Source organism: Stegostoma tigrinum, chromosome 12 (assembly GCF_030684315.1).
Source record: "Stegostoma tigrinum isolate sSteTig4 chromosome 12, sSteTig4.hap1, whole genome shotgun sequence".
Taxonomy (NCBI): Eukaryota; Metazoa; Chordata; class Chondrichthyes; order Orectolobiformes; family Stegostomatidae; genus Stegostoma; species Stegostoma tigrinum.
In genome coordinates, this window is record NC_081365.1 from 20349999 (window position 1) to 20371797 (window position 21799).

Here is a 21799-nt window from a genome sequence, read left to right on the forward strand (position 1 = left end):
TCAAACCACTCCATTTGTGAAAAGTACCTGCTTTTAACTGAAACCAGAAGGGCTTCCTCTTGCATCAGATTGTCCAAACCATGGAAACCTCATGGGGCTCCAAACTAAGATATTTCAACATCACATTGAATCTGACAATGCGTCTCAGGCTAGGCCTAGAACAGGGCAGGGCGTGGGCAATGTCAATGGCGGATGTAGAATGTGTAATCTATGGAGTGTGTCCAATGCCTGACCCATTCATCACAATAACTGGCAAATTAAAAAGTTCACAATTGACACCAGCAAGGAGCTCGATACTGGTGTTTGGTATGTCCTTAGGAAGCCAGGGAAAGCGGGATGTAAAACCAGCAATAGAACCCATATTTGTGCAGATGAAGCATAGGCTATTCCTGTCCCAGATTCACCCTCTAAATTCAGGTTGTGAGGTTCAGTAAACAGCTCAGAGAATCAGACACTGAGATCAAACCACTCCATTTGTGAAAGTCCCTGCTTTTACAGAAACCAAAAGGACTTCCTCTCACAACAATTTTCCAAACCATGGAAACCTCATGAGCTCCAAATCCTGTTTTGCATCCAAAGAACAACTTAAAAGCACAGCGACAAGTACACCACAGTGTTCCATCCTGTTCTAAATTTATGTACCCATGAACCTACGGTAAGGTATTTCTGGCATCATTCCTCTCACTAGTCTTAATGGTTTGTTAGAATAACTTGACAAAGTCTGACGTGGTATTTCAAGGTGAGTTTATCTACACCAGTTCATATCTTCTATAATTCTACAGGGTCTTTTCTCTATCAAGCTAAGACTGAACAGCATCAGTCTCCCAAGTCTTTGCTCATACATGTTAGGATTGAAACTCAGAAACTCTTATTGCTTCTCAACATGCCTTGTCTAACTCACTGAAAAAACTCAAGATAACCTATGGTTTTACTGTGATAGTTTCTAACTATTCTCTGTTGACACAAAATTCAACAATCTATTAAACATTGTCTCTCACAGTGATTTAACATCTATCACAAGAAAACTTTGTTTGAACTTTGGCTGAATCTACATCATATGTAATGTGCAAGGACCTTGTCAATATGTTGTATCCTGTGCTCCCTCAGCAAAAAGTGCACAGCAACCCGTAGTTACCATGAACTGTCCTGTTTAAGGTAATACAGCTGTAATGTGGTCCCACATGTTGAAATAAACACACAACAGCAGAAAGGAGGAGGATCGCTTGTATTCCACAATTAACTCTTCTTACTTTTATTGCACTGATTTAACCAAGTGTTAATTTTATACTTTTTGTTTTCAGTTTTTGCCTGCTTCATACTTTAGTTCCACCCCTATTTTCTGTGAACTTGACTAGTTTAACTGGGCACCCTAATCAGGAATATACAGGGTCTCCTGACCAATCCATGAACATCCCACTCAGACCCTCTCACTTAAACAATCACTCTCTCTCATCAATTAACTCACCATTTTCTTTCTTGAGCCAATTTCACATTCAACTGTTGCTTCTCTTGAAGCTTCCATTTTAGAGGTGGTGGTTGTTTTAATGGTCACGTCACTGGAATCATAATTTGTGATCATGGGTTCAAATCTTAACATGGTAATTGACGAAATTTGAATTCAGTAAAATTCTGGAACTAAAATGATGAGCATGCTACCGCAATCACGTGTCATAAAAGCTCATCTGGTTCACTAATGTCCTTTATTTAGAATCCCTACAGTGTGGAAACAGGCCCTTCAGCCCAACAAGTCCACACCGAACCTTGGAGTATCCCACCCAGACCCATCCCCCTAAAGCCCACCTAATCTACATCTCCATGAACACTACAGCCAATTTAGCACGGTCAATCCACCTAACCTGCACATCTTTGGACTGTGGGAGGAAACCCACGCAGACATGGGAAGAATGTGCAAACTCCACACAGACCGTCGCGTAAGGCTGGAATTGAACCCAGATCCCTGGCACTGTGAGGCAGCAGTGCTAACCACTGAGACACAGTGCCGCCCCTTTAGGAAAGGAAATCTGCTAACCTTACCCAGTTTGGCTTACAGGTGTCTCCAGACCTAGAGAAATAGTCTGACATTTGATTTATTACTGTCACATGTACCTGGGTACAGTGAAAAGTTTTGTTTTATGTACAGTATAGGCAGGTCATGCTATACACAGTGCATTAGGGTAATATAACACAGAGTGAGGAATACATTGCAACGGCTGCAGAGATGCACAGAGTAAGATCAACATTAAATCTGAAATTTGAGGGGCCCATTCAGAAGTCTAATAAAAGCAGAGAAGATGCTGTTCTTGAATCTATTCATACACATATACAAACTTTTATATGTCCCGCTCAATGGAAGGTGGTGGAAGAGAGCATTACCAGGGTGGAAGGAGTTTTCGATTATGTTGACTGCTTTCCCAAAAGAGCAGGAAATATAGATGGACAATTCCAGACAATTAGGAATGGCAATAAATTAGCAATAAATGCTGGCCTTGCCAATGACCCCCATATCCCAATAAACAAAATTCCTCTCAAATCTCCACATCTTCACTTTAAGTAACAACACCCTTTTCAAGGGCACATGGGATTTTTATCCAATTGCTCTCTGACAGGATTCCTTACATTTGTTCTTGATAATCACTTCTATATTTTACGACAATGCTAATTTTAAGACGATGATCAGTCATTGCCAAGATTAGAACCATCTTGCATTCTTGAACCAGAGTGCTATCCTTTTTTGCTAATCTGCCTTCAACAACCATCGACTTTCTCAAGATGTCTGCTGGCACTATACCTGACCTCGAGAAGGAAACATACCCTCCATCAGAATCCAACGACTAACACTGCTCTGATGGCATCTGTTTTTGTTACATTGGCTGTCTTGGAAATGCTTATTGCAAGAAAATAAGATTGGTAATTCAAACATTTCTCAGCTTCCATTGTCTGTCCCTCGCAAAGGGGACAGTGCTACCACCTGCTGGTTGCTGCAAGTTTTGTAACATCAGCAGCAGAGCTTACACAAAGGTTCTTATCGTGGCATCATGTGACTGATACATCAGACTGTAGATATACTGCAGGGAACTCTGGGAGTGCAAGTTGGGACAGGGTGAGGCAACAGCTTTAGAGGAGCGTAACTCAGATCAATAAGTTGAAGGATACGTGTGGTTTAGAAAACAATTTGCATAGACTTTTGAAAGGGTATCTGAATTCTACAGCTTTGTGATTCAAAGCAGTTTTTTAACACTTCAATCCACAACTGAAACCACTTGTGATTAAGAGTTCTACACCAGTTAGCTAACGTTTTAAAAATCAATTCTCTCCTTTGAAATCACTGGAGAGTGACATACCAACAACGTGTGATAAAGTGTAGAACTGGATGAACACAGCAGGCCAAGCAGTGTCATAGGAGCAGGAGAGCTGATGTTTTGGGCCTAGACCCTTCTTGAGAAACCGGTCTAGGCCCAAAACGTCAGCTTTCCTGCTCTTATGACGCTGCTCGGCCTGCTGTGTTCATCCAGCTCTACACCTTGTTATCTCGGAGTCTCCAGCATCTGCAGTTCCTACCATCTCTACCAGCAACTTGTAGCAGTTCCCACATGCAGACTGCACTGGAAAAGGCAGGGAGAGGCAGTCAAGTAATATATTCCCCCAAAATGCAGAAATGTCCAGTCTACAAGCCAGATCATTAGGGGCTCCTCTGGTAGAGTGGTAGCATACCTACCTCTGAGGTAGGAGGCCTAGGTTTTATCTCTGAACAAGTTAGAGAGTCAGAGTTGTACAGCACAGAATCAGACCAGTCGGTCCAACTTGCTCATATCAACCAGATTTCCTAAATTATTCCGGTTCCATTTACCAGCATTTGGCCCATACCACTCTGATCCCTTCCTATTCATGTACCCATCCAGATGCCTTTTAAATGTTGTAATTGACCAGCCTCCACCACTTCCTCCGGTAGCTTGTTCCATACACACACCACCCTCCGCATGAAAAATGTTGCCCCTCAGGTCCCTTTTAAATCTTTCCCCTTTCACCTTAAACCCATGACCTCGAGTTTTGCACTCTCCCACCCTGGGGAAAAGAGCTTGACTATTCACTACAACACCTGCTTTTGGAGCGATCTGCAAATTCACTAACCTTGCCTCCGGTATTCATATCCAGATCATTTATAAAAATGACGAAACGCAGTGGGCCCAGCACACCGCTGGTCACAGGCCTCCAGTCTAAAAATAAACTCTCTACCTCACTGTGTCTTCTACCTTCAAGTCAATTGTGTATCCAGCTGGCCAGCTTCCCCTGGATCCCACATGATCTAACCTTACCAACTAGTCTACCATGTGGAACTTTGTCGAATGCCTCACTGAAATCTAAATAGATAGTGTCTACCATTCTTCTTTCAATCAATCAATCTTCTTTGTCACCTCTTCAAAAAACACAATCAAATTTGAGAGACATGATTTTTCAAACACAAAGCAATTGAAGGCTCTCTCTAATCAGTTGATTGGAAAGCATCCACAACACAGATCACTGAAGTGCTGTCAGAAACTGAAGTCCTGAATTACTTTTCTCCTCCTGCCCTCAAAAGTATCAGAGCAACCATTACTGTTGCCTTGGCTAAGATCAAGTATCTCACTGCTGACCAGGGAGGCATGGAAACCAGGGCTTTCCAACTCTGATGCACCTCTATCACTGACTCATCAAGTTCCTCAACTTTGCTGTCCAAAAGAGAAAACAGAGTTAAGTTACACTGGACGTGAAAACAAACCTGTAAATATCACCACTTTTTCTGAAACAAATGCTTGGGTATTTCCCATATATCCTAAAACCAATATTTTAAAATTGCTGAAGATCATCAAAATAAACACAAGGATTCCAAAAGTTTAAACTCTCTCAACAATTCATACCACAGGAAGAAGTGGTGCTGTTTGTCTGGCAAGAGGAATTTTGACAGCCTGAGAGGTCACTGCGGAGAAAGGAAGTAGGGAAATTACTGGTTCCACAAGTTCTCAGGTGAAATCAAAATGGCCCGGCCATCACTCTACGGAAGAAGGATCAAAGCATCAGAAATCTGCTTACCTGGAATGAGCAGCAAAGAGCCATCTGGTGTGAAGGTGAGTCGGCGGAAAAAAGACTTCATGCCATCATCATGAAACATTCGATAACTCTTGGTCTGTCATCAGTTCAAAATATGAAATACGAAGGAATGAGTTCTAATTCCAGCAATTGAGTGCTCCGAAGTTTCCATATTTCACAATTGCAACAGGATTCCTACTCACAAAGATTCACTTTAAGCACACGAGTGGACAGCTAGTAAGTGGAGACCGGGTTAAATAGAATACAAAAAAAAAAGGTTCAAAAGGTTTCTTTGGATTCTTCTGCAGGCAGAAAGGAAGGTGGAAAATCACAGTGTAACAGTACAGAATTAGCTAGGGACACAGCAGGTTGAAGGTATCACAGTCATGAATATGGCTGCAAAAGCCATGATGGGCAGTGAGAGAGGTAAGCTATGAGTTGCAAATTACTGCGCACTGCAAAGTAGGTTATGTCACTCTGCCATCAGCCTTGTACCAACCGTCACTTGCAGCCAACCCCCTCGTGTCAGGGATTGCTACAGCTCAGCTGTAACTGGAGCAGAACATTCCATTCAGCCCGACTCGTCATCCCAGAAAGGGTCGGTCAATGGGCAATTTTTGCTGCTTGGCTGCCACACGAGCTTGCAGTGATGAAAAGCAAGCAACTGAAACTACGGAATACGAAACTCACCACGGCAGGTAGCAAATTACTCCGAAGGAATTTCTTTTAAGAACAAACTTTTGCTTTTCCTTTCCATCTCCAACTTCCTCTCTCTCAATTCGATCTTACTAAAAAGTGAGATGCTCAGAGCTTTTTGTTTTTGACCTGATGGTCAAACACAAGGATACCAAGTCTCACACTACCACAACAATTTACACAAGAGAACAGGTGGGTGAACTCCGGTAGACTGAAAATTTCCACAGAGATAGCAGAGAACTTAATCTACTCTTTACTCTCTATTCCTTTCAATACTTTGTGTTTCTTCCTCAATCACTAAGTTTTGCTGACAGTGAGAAAGACCCAATCTTAAAGGGGACTCCCAGTTACCCTCCAAACGTCTACCTGAAAATAACATGATTCGAAACGTGAGGCAAACAACATCCGATTCACACTATATGCCACAAGCTGCACAGCTCCCACTGTTCCTGGAGTGTAGAGGGGTACACTGAAGCTGAAGAAGCAACGAGCAATGCTGGAGCAAATCACACTGACAGGCAAGGACAAGGCCACAACTAAACTCGTAAACAAGGCTGTAAAGCATAAGATACAGCAACAGAATTAGGCTATTTGGCCCATCAGGTCTGCTCTGCCAATCAATCATGGCTGACATGTTTCTCAACCTCATCCTCCAGCCTTTTACTGGAACCCTGGATGCACTTACTCATCAAGTCCCTGACTGTGTCTTAAAAGCACTCATGGCCTCCAAACCTTCTGTGGTAATGAGTTCCAGAGATTCACCACTCTTTAGCCGAACAAATTCCCTATCTCAGTTCTAAAGAGCCATCCCTTCACTCTGGGGCTATGTCCTCGGGTTCTAGACTTCTTCTGTGGAAATATCTTCTCCACATCCACTCTGTCCAGGCCTCTCAATATTGTGTAAATTTCAATCAGATTCCCCCCTCATCCTTCTCAACTCCATCAAGTACAGACCCAAGCTCCTCATAAGACAAGCCCTTCATCCTGTGAATCATCCTTGAGGACCTCCTCCAATGCCACCATATCCTTCCTGGGATACAGGGCCCAAAACTGCTCACAATATTCCAAATGGAGTCTGACCAGAGCCTTATACAATCTCAGCAGTATATCCCTGCTCTGATATTCTAGTCCTCTTGAAAGAATGCTAATATTGCATCTGCATTTCTAACTGCCAAGTGAACCCGTATGTTCATCTTAAGAAAATCCTGAAGTAGGACTAAGCCCCTTTGTGCTTCAGATTTCCGAAATCTTTCCTCATTTATGCCTCAATTCTTCTGAACAAAGTGCATAACCTCACACTTTCCAACACTGAACTGCAGTCAGTTCCTTTCCCACTCTCCTAGCCTGTCCAAGACCTTCCGTAGCCATCCTGCTCCCCCAACACTAATCGGTCCCTCCACCTATCTTTGCGTCATCTGTAAACTGAGCAACAACCCTCAGCTCCTTCATCTAGATCAGAAATGTATAACGTGAATAGTAATGTTGACTGTTATTCTCACATGGGCTGTAGCAACTGCTGGCAGTGGCAGGATTTCTTCACAGGTGACCTTTCCACCTTTGCAGCATTGTGCTGACAAAAGGATGTAATCAGTTTCAAACAGGCGAGGCAGGGCAGAACAGGATAGAACAAAAGGTTTATGATGGAGTGGAAGTCAGGGAGCAATGAAAGAGCTGGTGGGACAGAGTCAAATGGTGCAGTAAAGTGGCAAATAAAGGCGTGTCTGAATGACGTGGGAATGGCCGGGCATGAACAGCTGCTGCCCAACAATGTGACAGAAACTGCAGTAAAATTAAAACCAACAAAGCAAAAGGAAACAAAATACGGGGCAGTTTACAGTGTGAAATTGGTGAACTGAATGGTGAGTCTGGAAGGCTGAGAAGTGACTAACTGAATGGTGAGGTGCTGCTTCGCAAGCTTACATTGAACTTCACCAAAATTGTGCAACGGGCCAAGGGCAGAGATATCGGTGTGATAGCAAGGTGAAGAATTAACAAGACTCGCAACTGCCAGTTTGTGCTGGGCCAACGGTTGGGGTCTTCCACTAAGTAGCATTTAACCTGAAGAAGGGGGTCACTGAACATGAAACATTAACTCTGCTGTCTCTCTACAGACGCTGCCAGGCCTGCCAAGTACAATTTAACTTGCATTTGATCTGTCTGACAGACAGCAGATCACATTGTGAGCAGCATTTACGAAATTAAAAATAATTACACACAAGTAACCCTATAATTTGGAGGGAGTGTTTGGACAAAGAGAAGCCAGGAGGGAAAAGGATAGGTGTCACAGTGGACATGAGATACTTTGGGAAGAGCAGGCACACCGGGAGATGTTTAAGGAATGAACTAGGCAGGCACAGGAGAAGCAATCCCTGCAGAATGCTGACAAAGGAGCGGAGAGAAGGATGCATTCAACAGCGGAATCATACTGGATGTGGTAGGTGTGATCAAATGTAATTTGTTGGCCATGAAAGGCTGGCAAGGACAGCAGGAACCCTACCAAGATTCTGATAGGAAAAAGGGTGCGAACAAAAGATCAGCAAATGGGACAAATACAGTCAAGGGTCCTGTCAATGATGATTAGGAGGAATCCTTTGATGATGTAGAAGGAACATATCAGATGGGCTGCATCATCAAAAACAATGCCATGAAGACAGAGAAACTGGGAAAACGGGTCAACACCTCATCTTTTAATTAGACATTTTATGGTCTTCAGGATCCAATGCAGACATTTTCAAACCATAACCGTTCACCCCATTGTGTGTCTTTTATCTGTGCTGACATTGAAGAAATGCTTGTTGTCCCCCTTGCTCTCGGGTAGCACCTGTTCAGCATCGTGCCCCACACACATACCCCTCCTATAAACACACATCTTTAGTTTTGTACTTGTCCCATGACTAATCCTTTTTGCCCTGCACCAATTCTTTCATTTTTCCACTCATCTTCCACCATATCACTGACTTCCTTTTATGTCCGAACCTATTACATTTTCTGAACTTTTGCAGTTTCAGCTCACAACTCCATGAGCTGAAATGTCAGCATTGTTGCTTGCTTGACCTGTTCCGTATTTCCAGCATTTTCTCTTTTTAAACTCATTACCTGCAACCTCCGCAATATTTTGCTTTTGCATGGTGTGAATCACGTGTCTACTTTAGACAGATGGGAACCCAACATGTTCCTATAACCTCAATTCTTGCGTCTTTGGACCAATGATGGGAAAGGGAAACTGGCTCCAGAATGGCCAACCAGAAGCTGAAATCTCAAAATTATTTTATATCACAGGAAAGATATATTAAAGTTAATTATCAAAGACCGATAAACCTAAATACAGTATCCCAGTTTGCAAGTGGCAGGCCAACACGTTTTGATAAAGCGGCTTGATACTTCTATAGCACCGTTCACCAATTCCAGGCATCTCAAAGCACTTTACAGAAAAAGTGCTTTTGAAATACCATGATTGTCAAGCTATGGTAAATGAGGACAGTACCTTTATGCACAGAAACATCCCACAACAGAGATGAAAGCCACAAAATCTATTTTCCTTACTCTTGATAGTTGGCAAACAGAGAATACTAAACTTGCTGCCACAGCTTGTCAAAATAGTATATCAGGGCTTCTTTTACTTTGACTAGAGAAGGCAGGTAAGATTTCAGTTTCAAGTCTCATCTGGAGGGTGGCATCTTCCACAGTGGCCACCCCCAGAAGGAGAATTTGTTCAGACCCAGCAACTCGTCCATTGGAAGTGATAGGCTGCAGTGCTAGCTTTCTGCCATGAGAGGTCAATGCAGGCACAGAGCTGTCAGCCACGGGGCTCATGGTTAAAAAGCAGGTTGTGTTAACATTCAAATAATCCCCTGAATTTGCAGGTTTGATGAAGTTCACTAAAAAAACCCAAGAAAAGATCTACATTTATAAAAGCAGTTTTCTAAAGCACTTGACAGCTGAGATGAAGTACTTCTTGAAGTGTTGTTAGTGCTGTTGTGTGGGACTTGCTGAAAGCAAACTCCTGCAAACAAGGTGAAAATGAGCGGGGATAGTAGGAACTGCCGAGGCTGGAGAATCTGAGATAACAAGGTGTAGAGTTGGATGAACACAGCAGGCAAAGCAGCATCAGAGGAGTAGGAAGGGTGATGTTTCGGGTCTGGACCCTTCTTCAGAAATGGGGGAGAGGAAGGGGATTCTGAAATAAAGTGAGAGGGAGGGAAGCGGATGGAAGATGGATAAAGAACCAGATAGGTGGGAGACGGACAGGTCAAGGAGGTGGAGATGGAGCCAGTAAGGGTGAGTGTAGGTGGGGAGTTGGGACGGGAGTTGGTCAGTCAAGGGAAGACGGACAGGTCAAGGAGGTGGAGATGGAGCCAGTAAGGGTGAGTGTAGGTGGGGAGTTAGGATGGGAGTTGGTCAGTCAAGGGAAGACGGACAGGTCAAGGAGGTGGGGGATGAGGCTGGTAGGTAAGAGGTGGGGGGTGGGTGTTGAGGTGAGAGAGCAGCTAGGTGGGAGAAAAGACAGACAGGTCAAGGAGGTGGGGACGAGCTGGGCTGGTTGTGGGATGCAGTGGGGGGAGGGGACGAACTGGGCTGGTTTTGGGATGCAGTGGGGGAAGGGGAGATTTTGAAGCTGGTGAAGTCCACGTTGATACCATTGGGCTGCAGGGTTCCCAAGCGGAATATGAGTTGCTGTTCCTGCAACCTTCGGGTGGCATCATTGTGGCACTGCAGGAGGCCCAGGATGGACATGTCGTCCAAGGAGTGGGAGGGGGAGTTGAAACGGTTCACGACTGGGAGATGCAGTCATTTGTCGCGAACCGAGTATAGGTGCTCCACAAAGTGGCTTCCAAGCCTCCGCTTGGTTTCCCCGACATAGAAGGAACCACAACGGGAACAGCGGATACAATATACCATGTTGGCAAATATGCAGGTTGTTAAACATCTGTTTATGTGGAAGTTTTTCTTATGCTGGGAACCTGTCTTCATCATACCAACTGTGGTGAGGAAAGGGAGATTAACTCCTCTATTCTCCTCTGAACTACTGCCAGGGGTGGGGGGGGGGGGGGGGGGGGGGGAAGAGTATTTTGCATCCACCTGAAAAGACTGAGAGGAAATCACATTCACATCTTGTCCAAAAAAAAAACCACCACTTCAGCCAGTGTGGTATTTCATGGGACCCGTGGTCTTTCAATTCAGTGTTGATTCTCACCAATGGAGCTGCGGGTGTTAATACTTACCTACAGCTAGTGTCATTGCAGAGTCACTGAGTCGAGCGTTTCCCAAAGCTGGGAACTGCCGACAAACACAGTCGGAATTTTCACTGGGGCTCCCAATCTCCCAGCATCGATTCGGCAAAAACTCCAAAGAAATGGCCAGTAACACCAAATCATCTGGGACCTCTGCCTAAGTCAGGTTAGAAGAGTGACCTCAGGAATCAGAGGTGTTACGCATCCAACAATGAAGGGATGGACAGACATATGGCTTCATAATAAGACAGGATTGCACCCAGCATAGTCTCAGCTGGTGCCATACAGAAGAGAGTGGCAGAAAGAAAGGAAAACATATTGCTAAAAGCTTTGGCCATCATTCCCAAGGCTCTACAGGATAGTTATAAACAGTCCACCTCTCTTGCAGTATTGCTTACCTCCCCTTCACAACCAGATGACATCTTGCTGACATTAAATGCCACCCGCCTGGTCTGTGTGCTATACACCCGCATAACCCTGTGAAACAAAATACAAAGTGACACTTTAAATACCTCGCATTTGTTCAGAGATTGATTAGAACTACAATGCTGCTATGTACATAATGAGAATGCAATTCCTGTTCGATTGTATAGGCTTCCATAAGATGTGGGACACTGAATCAGGCCATTTCAGCCCAACCACTCCATGCTAATGTTTAGCATCCAATCATACCTCCTCCAATCGTCCTCAATTAAATCTAATATCGTAATCGTCCATTCTCCCTCATTTCCTTTAAATGTATCAATGTAATTCTTGTGGTTGCAAGTTTCACATTTTCACCATTCTTTGAGTGCAAAAGCTTCCTGTGAATTCCGGATTGATTTCTTGGTGACTATCCTACATGGATGACCTTAAATTTATGATTTTCCCCACAAAAAGGAACTATTTCTCTATAACCGCTCAATCAAAACCTCACAATTTTAGATATATTTTCCTCCTGGGGAAGAGATTCAGATTGATCCTTTCCTGAAGTACATACCCATACATGTCCAGGATCAGGCAAATTAAATAAAATGAACATATTGAAACCACATTCGCAAGCAGCAAAAACAAAAAATGATATCAAACAGCACATAACATAAATTTGTTTAGATAATTGCCAAAATTAATTAACATTAATTAACTCCTCTTTGAAATTTAGTTTAGTCTGCCATCAGAATATATAATTATGGAAATACATGGTCATTAACAATGAAAAAAATTAACAATGTACTGTAAACCAAAGCTAACCAGATAATGGGACTCTAGGGAAAATTGTCTAATGTTTTACCTGTACTCCTCATTTAGAAACCTATTGGACATTGCCTTCGGCCACTGGATCGAAGGTCTGCGCTGCCTGAATAAATTAGCTGTTCGCTCTAAACCCACTTTTTAGCATCTTATCTGTGGCTTTGCAAGTCATAGCATTTCAGGTGCACATCCAGGTTCCTTTTACATGTGAAGGCAGCTTCAGCTTCAACTACCGAACTGGGCAGTGAATTCCAGACACTCACCATTCTCTGGGCTTTTCTTCATGTCCCCTCTAACCCTTCTATCAATCATATCAAGTCTGTAATCCCCGAGAACAGAATTCTCTGCTGGGGGACACAGATCTCCTCTGTCCACTTTGTCCAGGACGCTCTTGTTCACCTCCATTAAGATAGCCATCAGCTCCTCTGTAACTAAAGCAGACCCTAACATTTCCAACCTTCCCCCATACCTACAATTTTCACACCCTGGCAACATACTCCTCCTGCACTGTCTCTGCAACAATTATGCCCTTCCTGGAATGTGGTGACCGGACCTGTATACAAAAATCCCAGATGTGGCTGAACCATAACATTCCAGCATTACATCTGGTCAGAGAGTCATGGGCATGCACAGCACAGAAACAGACCCTTCAGTCCAATGCATCCACGTCGACCATATATCCTAAACTGATCAAGTCCCCAGCATTTGGCTAATACATCTCTAAGCCCTTCCTATTCATGTACACATCCAGACACATCTTAAATGTTGTAGCCCCCACCATTTCCTCTGGCAGCTCATTCCATACAAGCACCATCCTCTGTGTGACAAGGTTACCCCTCAAGTCTCTTTTAAATCTTTCTTCTCACCTTAAACCTATGCCTATTAGTTTCAGGCTACCCCACTCTGGGAAAAAGACCTTGGCTCCTTGCCCTATCTATGTGGCTCATGGCTTTATTAACCCCTATAAGGTCACCCCTCAGCCTCTGACACTCCAGGGAAAATAGCCCCAGCCTATTCAGCCTCTCCCTACAGCTCAAACCCTCCAGTCCCAGCTACTTCCTTGTAAATTTTTCTGCATCCTCTCCAGTTTAGCAACATCCTTCTTATAGCAGGGAGACCATAATTGTACACAGTATACTAAAAGTCTTCATTCGATACCTTATCAAACAAAGAAAAGCTTCCATATGCTTTCTTCATCATCATGTGTACTGTGCCATCTCCTTCAGGGCCATGTGGACACATTCCCAGGTCTCTCATTTCTTCTGCCCCATCTCAATCCCTCCATATATTTTGTGTTCCCTCCCTTTGCTAGCCACCCCAATCCATAATACATTACTCTGGATTTACTTCTGTTTGCTCCTTATCCACCCACTCAACTAAACCACTGATATCATGTTGCCAACCTTTTCATTACCTGGTTAATTACTGTGCCTTCTGCATAATTTGCAACCACGACTCCCAAAGCTAAATCTAAACCTAAACCTAAAACTGAATCTGTGGAAGACCACAGGAAACTGATGTCTATTCACAAAACAACATTGTTTCCTGTTACTGAACCTATGATCCAACTCACCACATTCCCCTGTCTCCCACAGTCTTTAGATTTTCTCAACAATGTGGGACCTTGTCAAACACCTTACTGAAATCCATGTAGGCAACATCCATTGCACTACCCTCACTGATGCTCCACATTATTTCCTCAGAAAATTCAGTTAGTAAGGCACAAGCTTCCTTCAACCGAACTCTGGAGCTCCCTCGATCACAGCTCTGTGAAAATGGGTTGCAGCAGTCAAGAGAGCAGCTGTCTCTTTCTCAAGGGAACCGAGGTGCCAGGAAGACAAAATATGACCAATAGCCCACCAAAAAATAAATAAAAACTCAAGAGGACATTTTGAACAAGCTGGATCAACTCCCAAATGTAAATGTAAAAATTATTAGAAATTTACTTCTAAGGAGAATAGTGTTGAAACTTTCAGTCACCTTACCGATCACAACTGAGTGTGGCAATGTATTGCCCCAGAGGGTCCCAAGTCACACCTTGTACATAGCTCTTGTGTTCATTGAAGATTGACAGCTTTACGCCTGAAAATATTGAAACAACCACTTGGAATACAAAGTAATAATTCAGCGCTTGTATAAAGTAATAAGTTTTACAATCGCAGCAATCATTTCAAGTGGAGTTTTAGAATTAACACACTGTAACTATGTACTGATCGTATGGTTTCAAGCCTGAGATACATTTTGAGCACATATATTAGGGAAACTCAGGGCATAACAAAAACAACAGCAGGCCCTTCAGCCTGAAGCTGCTTCATCACTCAGGAAGATCACGGTTGATCCCATTACAACCTCTAATCTACCTTCCTGCATTTCCCTGATAACCTTTCACCACAAGAAGGGTCACCGGACCCAAAAATGTTAACTCTGCTTTCTCCTTCATAGATGCTGCCAGACCTGCTGAGCTTTTCCAGCAATTTTGTTTTTGTTCCCGATTCACAGCATCTGCAGTTCTTTTGGTTTTTATTCAGAATCTATCTCCCTCTGCTTTATAAGTATGCAAAACCTCTACTTCTACCAACGTTTCAGGAAGAGAGTTGCAAAGACGCTCAAACCTCAGATTAAGCAAATGCTTTTTTCTAAGTGGGTGACCCCTGATGTTTGAATGTTTGAAACTGATACGCACCCCCACAGTTCTGAAGAAGGGTTACCAGACTCAAAACATTAACTCTGCTTTCTCTCCACCTGTGCTGCCAGAACTGCTGAGTTTCTCTAACCATTTGTTTTTTGAGTCAGATCTCCAGTATCCACATTGCTTTGCTTCATATCATTATCCCCCAGTATCTCCCATCTAGGACTATTATGAGTCCTAGGCTCCAAGAGGAAACATCCTCGTTGCCTCAGGATCTTATGTACGTCTCAAACAAGTTACTAGTCAGAGCTTTCAAGACCTTCAGGACACTATACCCAAAGTGCAACATATAATTTTCACACAGCCAGTTCTTCATCAAAAACATCTTGTCAGGACATGTCAATGAGGAGGGGCAGTGAATCATCCAAACACAAGTAAAGAAACAATATGTTAATTAATGTGTGCCATGAAGGAAAAGTTGCATGATCGATTTGTTACTTCTGACTTTCATTCAGCAAATCTGTCACTGCAGCAGGCAGTGAAGGTAGCCACTGGAGCGCTGTAACTCACTCAGTGATAATCAGAACTGCCGATGCTACAGTCTGAGATAACACAGAATGGAGCTGGAGGAACACAGCAGGCCAGGCAGCATCAGAGGAGCAGGGAAGCTGATGTTTCGAGTCGGGATCTTCTTCAGAAATGGAAATTAAAACTAAAAATCTGGAATTACGACTCTAATGATGACTGTAAATGCAGAAAGCAGTTTCTGAAGAAGGGTCCCAACCCGAAACATCAGCTTTCCTGTTTCTCTGCTGCTGCCTGGCCTGCTGTGTTCCTTCATCTCCACACTATGTTACCAATGAAGTGCTGGCCTTCATAATGACAGGATTCAAATATAGGAGCAGGGATATCTCCCTGCAATTATACAGGGCCTTGGTGAGACCACGCCTGGAGTATCATGTGCAGTTTTGGTCTTGTTTTCTGAGGAAGGATGCTGGAGCTAAGGAGGGAGAGCAACTAAGGTTTACCAGTCTGATTCCCGGGATGGCAGGTCTATGGTGACAAGGAGAGGCAGATCAGTTTAGGTATTTTTTTTAAAAATTCATTCATAGGATGCAGGTGTCACTGGCTAGACCAGCATTTATTGCCCATCCCAGAGGACTGTTAGGAGTCAACCTCACTGCTGCGTGTCTGGAGTCACATGTAGACCAGACTAGATGGCAGTTTCCTTCCTTAAAGGACATTAGCAAACAAGATGGGTTTTTCCAACAATCGACAATGCATTTATGGTCATCATCTGAGTCGTAATTCCAGATTTTTAATTTTAATTTCCAGATTTACAGTAGAATGGGGATTCTTCACACAAATCTATAAAATTCTAAGGAGGACTAAACAGGGTAACACAGGAAGGATGCTCTCAAAGTCCAGGAGATCCCAAACCAGTGGTCACAGTAAGAGAAAGAAGAGAGGAGCAGGAGGAAGTGGTATCACAGCTTCTGGTGAGCATTCCATTTGGTGAGGTCCAGAAATTTCACCTGTTACTGTACTTAGTGCTACGTAAATTTAATAAGTGCATATTCACCTTTATTAACGTCCCACATGATGGCAGTGTTATCAACTGATCCGGATACCATGTAATTTCCATCAAGCGTCCAGCAGATATCATACACATCCTCTATGTGTCCCCTGCCAATAACATTCACGCATAACAAAGGATGTTCAGGAGAACAAATTATGGGCAAATCAAAACAAGATTTAAACAGTCGTAAGAAAAATTCTTCATCTTGAACATCAGGACCAAATCCCCCACCCTCGGGCCTGTAACCCCACATCTAGCACAGCCAATCCACGTGCACACCTTTGCACTGTAGGGGGAAACTGGAGTAACGACAGGAAATCCACACATACACAGGGAGAACGTGCAAACTCCACACTGCAGCTGGTGGAGCTTGGATTGAGTTAACACATCTGGAATTGCAAATTGGTCTCCATGATGATGGCAGGCAACTGTTTTAAAAATACATCTGGTTTGCTGAAGTCCTTTTGGGAAGGAAACCTGCCATCCTGACCCAAATCTGGCTGAGGTGTGACTCCAGACCCACAGCAATATGGCTGATTCCACGACTGCCCGCTGAATTAATGTGGCAAGTTGATCAGTTCAAGGATAAAATCAGGAAATAGGCAACAAATGCTGATCATCAGTGACATCCATATCCCATAAAATAACTTCTTTTAAAAAAAAGTCCATTTTAGTCCCCATAAAAAGATACATTTTCATCAGAAAGACAGAGAAAGCATCAGCAAGCATAAAGGTTGGGGGGTGGGGGAAACATCGTTAAATTTACCAAAATACAGATTGAGATAGACTAAGAATAAAGTTTTGAATGAAATATGACAGCTTTTACTAAGCTGAGATATGATGTGATTTGCTACAGACCGGTAAAAGCTTCTTAAAAAGTTGATGTCTCAAAGACGTTAAGTATTCAAGCTGATACAGAGGAAAAGAAAGAGATGGGAACTCCAAATCTCAAGGTTTGGAAGCCGAGCAGCGCACAGCACAGGACTAGTCGAAATAGGGAGGCTCATGTCAGATGGAAAGAGCTCAATACTGCAGAAAGTCTACAGCAGCACAAATAAGAGTGGATAAATTTTAATAAAAGAATGCAAACAAAAAGCATGAATTAATATTGGCCAGTAAAATCAAGGAAAACTTAAGTATGTTTATCACACAAACAGCAAGAGAATCACTGAGGAGAGAGCAGAGCTGATCAGACACAAAACTGTTAATGTCTACGAGGAAGCAGAGGATTTTGGCACAGTTCTTAATGAATTCTTTACATCTGTCTTCACAACATGGTGATAAAACAGACACTGTGGAAGTGTGAAAGACTGGGTGAGATAAACACTGGGAGAGGAACACTTGAGGCTTTAGTGCTTTTGAAAAGTAGATACATTGGCAGGTCTGGATGCAAGGTATTCCAAGTTGTGAAGAGAAGCAAGGGAAGAAATAGGAAAAGGTTCTAACCACTATTTCCCAATCCCTCCAGCTCCAGGCATCGAGAACTGGAAGACAACAAACAACAAATTTGAGTACACCAACCTAACATCAATGGTGAGAAAATTATTGATAAAAATTCTGAGGAAAATAGTGGTTAGAACCTTTTACTATAAATCATAATGATAAATCATCAAGTGACAGACAGACCTAAGCATTCGCACAACCAAGGGATCAGTTCTAAGCTCTGCAGTCCTGCCACATCCAGTCGTGAATGGTGGTGGGCAATTAAACAACTCACTGAAGGAGGAGTCTCCACAGATATCCCCATCCTCAACGATGGAAGAGCCCACGACATCACTGCAAAGGATGAGGCTGAAGCATTTGCAGCAATTTTCAGCCAGATGTGCCAAGTGGATGATCCATATCAGCCTCCTCCAGTGATCCACAGCATTACAGATACCAGTTTTCACACAAATGCCAGGCAGCGACCTTCTCCAAAGAGAGACAATTGAACTACGGCCCTTTGACACTGAAAAAATATTACCATCACTGAATCCCCCTCGTGGTAACCATTGGCCAGAAACTCAAATGGACTTGCAGCATTCCTACAGCTGCTACAACAGCAAGTCAGAGGTAGGAATATTCACACCCTGACTCCCCGAAGCCTATCCACCATCTACAAGCCACAAGTCAGGAGTGTGATGGAATACTCCCCATTTGCTTGGATGGGTGCAGCTCCAACAACACTCAAGAAGCTTGACGCCATCCAGGATAAAAGCAGCCTGTTTCATTGGCATCACATCCACAGGCATTCTCTCCCTCTACCACCAATGCTCAGTGGCAGCAGTGTGTACTATCTACAAGGTGCACAAAAAAAATTCACCAAAGATCCTCAGACAACACCTTCCAAACCCACAAACACTTCCATCTAGAAGGACGAGGGCAGCAGATACATAGGAACACCTACCAGCTCCAAGTTCCCCTCCAAGTCACTCACCATCCTGACTCGGAAATATACTGCCAATCCTTCACCGTCACTGGGGCAAAATCTTGGAATTCCCTCCCTAATAGAATTATGGATCAAGCCGCAGCAGGAGGAATGCAGCAGTTCAAGAAGGCGGTTCACCACCACCTTCTCAAGGGTAACTAGGGATGGACAAGAAATGCTGACCAGCTGGCAACGCCCACATCCCAAGAGTGAATTAATTAAAAAAAAACCAAACTTACAGAAGACACAAATTAACCAAGAACAGTCAGCATGGTGACAAGGAAAGATCACATCAGATTGCTTTGATTATTTTTTTTTGATGAGGTAACAAGACGACGTAACGAGGGTGACATGCCTGATATAATCTAGGAGGATTTTAGTCGATCCCATACCACAGGCTGACAAAGAAAGTAAAAGGCCACAGATTCAAAGGCCCAGGTCTAAATATTGGCTCATTGGCAGGAGGCAAACGGGCGTGACTGATGTCTGAAGAAGGTTAGTTCCAGTGGGAATCCATAGGGGCCCCATACTGAGTCCCTTGATTCTGACGGTTAAAATCCAGTCAGTTAGGCATAAATATAAGGGCATGACTAAGAAGTTCGCAGCGGATGCAAAAAATTGGTCATGTGGTTGACAAGTCAAAAACAAAACTGGAGATGGCAGGAAGCAGTGAAGTGACTGATCAGTGGGTAGAATAAGGAGCAAACAAAAGTCAATCCGGATCAGCATGAACACATTTGTGAGGACAAACAACATGAGGGAATATGCAATAACTGGAAAGTTCCTTAGATGGATAAAACAGAGGATCTAGGAGGGCATGTCCACCAATCCCCGAAAGTAGGAGGGCAGGTAGATGTTGCAATTAAGCTGGCACACACAGGACATGGTCCCTTATTATGCAGGAGCAGGGTAGGTACATGTAGAAACTACTAGCTAGGCCACAGCTAGAGCACTGTGTACAGCTTTGGTCCCTGCATTGCAGGAAGGACATGGTCAAACTGGAGATGGCAGCAAGGAGATTTGCGTAAATATGGCCGCAGGAGGAGAACTGTAGCGATGGGGAAAGGCTGAAGAGACTGGAGTGTTTTTCTTTGCAGCAGAAGTGATTGAGGGGAAGTATAATTGAGATGAATAAAATTATGGAGGGCTCGTGCAGAGTAAATAGAAGGACCAAATTCCCTTAAGCAGAGGAGGCAATAACCATTGCGGGTGGAGGTGCAGCTGGAGGAAGATTTAAAATAACCAGCTGAAGAATTGGAGGGGAATTGAAGAGGCATCTTTCACTCTAAGGGTGATGGAAGTCTGGAGATCATGCTGGAGTGATTGGATGATCCACATTAGTTTCACAAATACTTTGCAACGTTACTGAAAAGGCATAACCAATGGTCCTAATGACCAAGAGACAGAAAGTGGGGTCTATACTGTCAGAGTCAAATAGGCAAATTGGGCTGTTTTTGTACAAATATACAAGATTTCTGAGTGGAAGAAACAGGTTAGCCGATTCAAAAAAAAATCCAGGGTAGTCGTGAGTGTCAGAGGCAGATATAATATCACTTCCAATTAAGAGTCAAAATCATGGCAATTTTCAATTTCTATTCCACTCAGCTGTACTATCCCCACATCCCTTGTTTCTGTTTGTATTTAAAAATCTATCTCAGAGCTGAATGCACTCAACAACTGAATATCCCATTGCTCTTTGGAGTAGACCATTATAAATATTCACAAGCCTCTGATTAAAGACAGTTCTCCTACTTCCCGTCTTAACTGGACATCCCCTTGTTCTCGGCCTGTGGCCTTCTAATCTGGTATTCCATTGTTTGGGGAAGTATTCTTGCTAGGTAAGTTCCACAAGATGCTCTATTTTTCAGTGAGACATTATTCACATTTAGCCAACAGTTTTGCATTTCTCCAATTTCTCAAACCCACTGACTAACGCTAACTTTCTTTATAGGGTGAAAGTAAATTACATTTTCACCATAAACTGAGTCCTCCCTTTAATCCCACCCTGATTGTACATTATGTACCACAGTTTACAAAAGGCTATGTTGTCATAAAAGTGACGAAAAGGGCTGGAAGAATTTTCCCTACCGTAAAGTTCTGAGTACTGTCCAGTTCTCCTTATTTAACTGAGCATCCTCTTCAAAAAGGTTTTGTTCAGATTCTTTGATGTCCTTGCTGTCATTCAGTTTCCACAACAATATTAGCGCATCTGCGGAAGAAGGACAGAGGGTCCGACCATTAAAACATAAAACAGAAAGCATTTTGGTCATTTTAAATCACTTCAGTGAGCAAAAAGCCGAGCAACTAATGAGTATCTGGTTTCTGGGACGGATTAGAAACTCTTTCCCAACCCTCCACACGGTACCACATCAAGCAACACAGATTGGGGCACTCCTACACAATCGCTGGTCTGATCGAGGTTGCTACAGCAACAGAATTCTCAAGTCTCTGTTGACGAGTGATAATGCACAGATTTCTTTCCTAAAACAGACCTGGTGGATCCTGACACTGTGCAGGATTGAGCAATTTCTCAGCAAACATTCCAACTCTCTATCCATTGTCTCAGGCTGAAGGATTCCTGAAGGTATCGCTCCTGTTAGAAAGTTGTCAAGAAACCAGAACACTCAATGTTCTTGAGTGCATTCTGGCTGCATCCAGGTATTGCAAACATATATTCTGGGCAAAGATCAAAACTTTGGTCACTGACTGAGACATTTCCTTCTGAACCTCGCCCCTTACCCATGGCAATGGTGACCCTTGATTTAAACCATTCCATGAGTCATCCCTTTCCAATAGGAGAGCAGCCCTATGGTCCAGGAAGACCATAGCAACTTTACCTTTACATTTTCACCCATGTAAGTGGCCACGACAACATTCAAATGGTCAAGGAACTATTATAAAAAGTTTGGCAAAGCAATGTTAGTTATGCCAAACTTTCCAATCAGTTACAAGTACGCTATTTT

The 21799-nt window shown here is 43.2% G+C and overlaps 1 protein-coding gene across 1 annotated transcript in view; it reads right to left on the reverse strand.

Annotated features, from left to right (window-relative positions):
• The window catches only part of chaf1b (chromatin assembly factor 1, subunit B), a 53612-nt gene that overhangs the window by 18545 nt on the left and 13268 nt on the right, over nucleotides 1-21799 (reverse strand). The window contains exons 4-8 of the mRNA XM_048541502.2: nucleotides 20925-21045; nucleotides 16433-16536; nucleotides 14207-14303; nucleotides 11390-11468; nucleotides 5068-5161 (exon numbers count right to left, since the gene is read on the reverse strand). Coding sequence (XP_048397459.1) covers nucleotides 5068-5161; nucleotides 11390-11468; nucleotides 14207-14303; nucleotides 16433-16536; nucleotides 20925-21045 — 495 coding nt within the window. The remainder of the gene's footprint in view (nucleotides 1-5067; nucleotides 5162-11389; nucleotides 11469-14206; nucleotides 14304-16432; nucleotides 16537-20924; nucleotides 21046-21799) is intronic.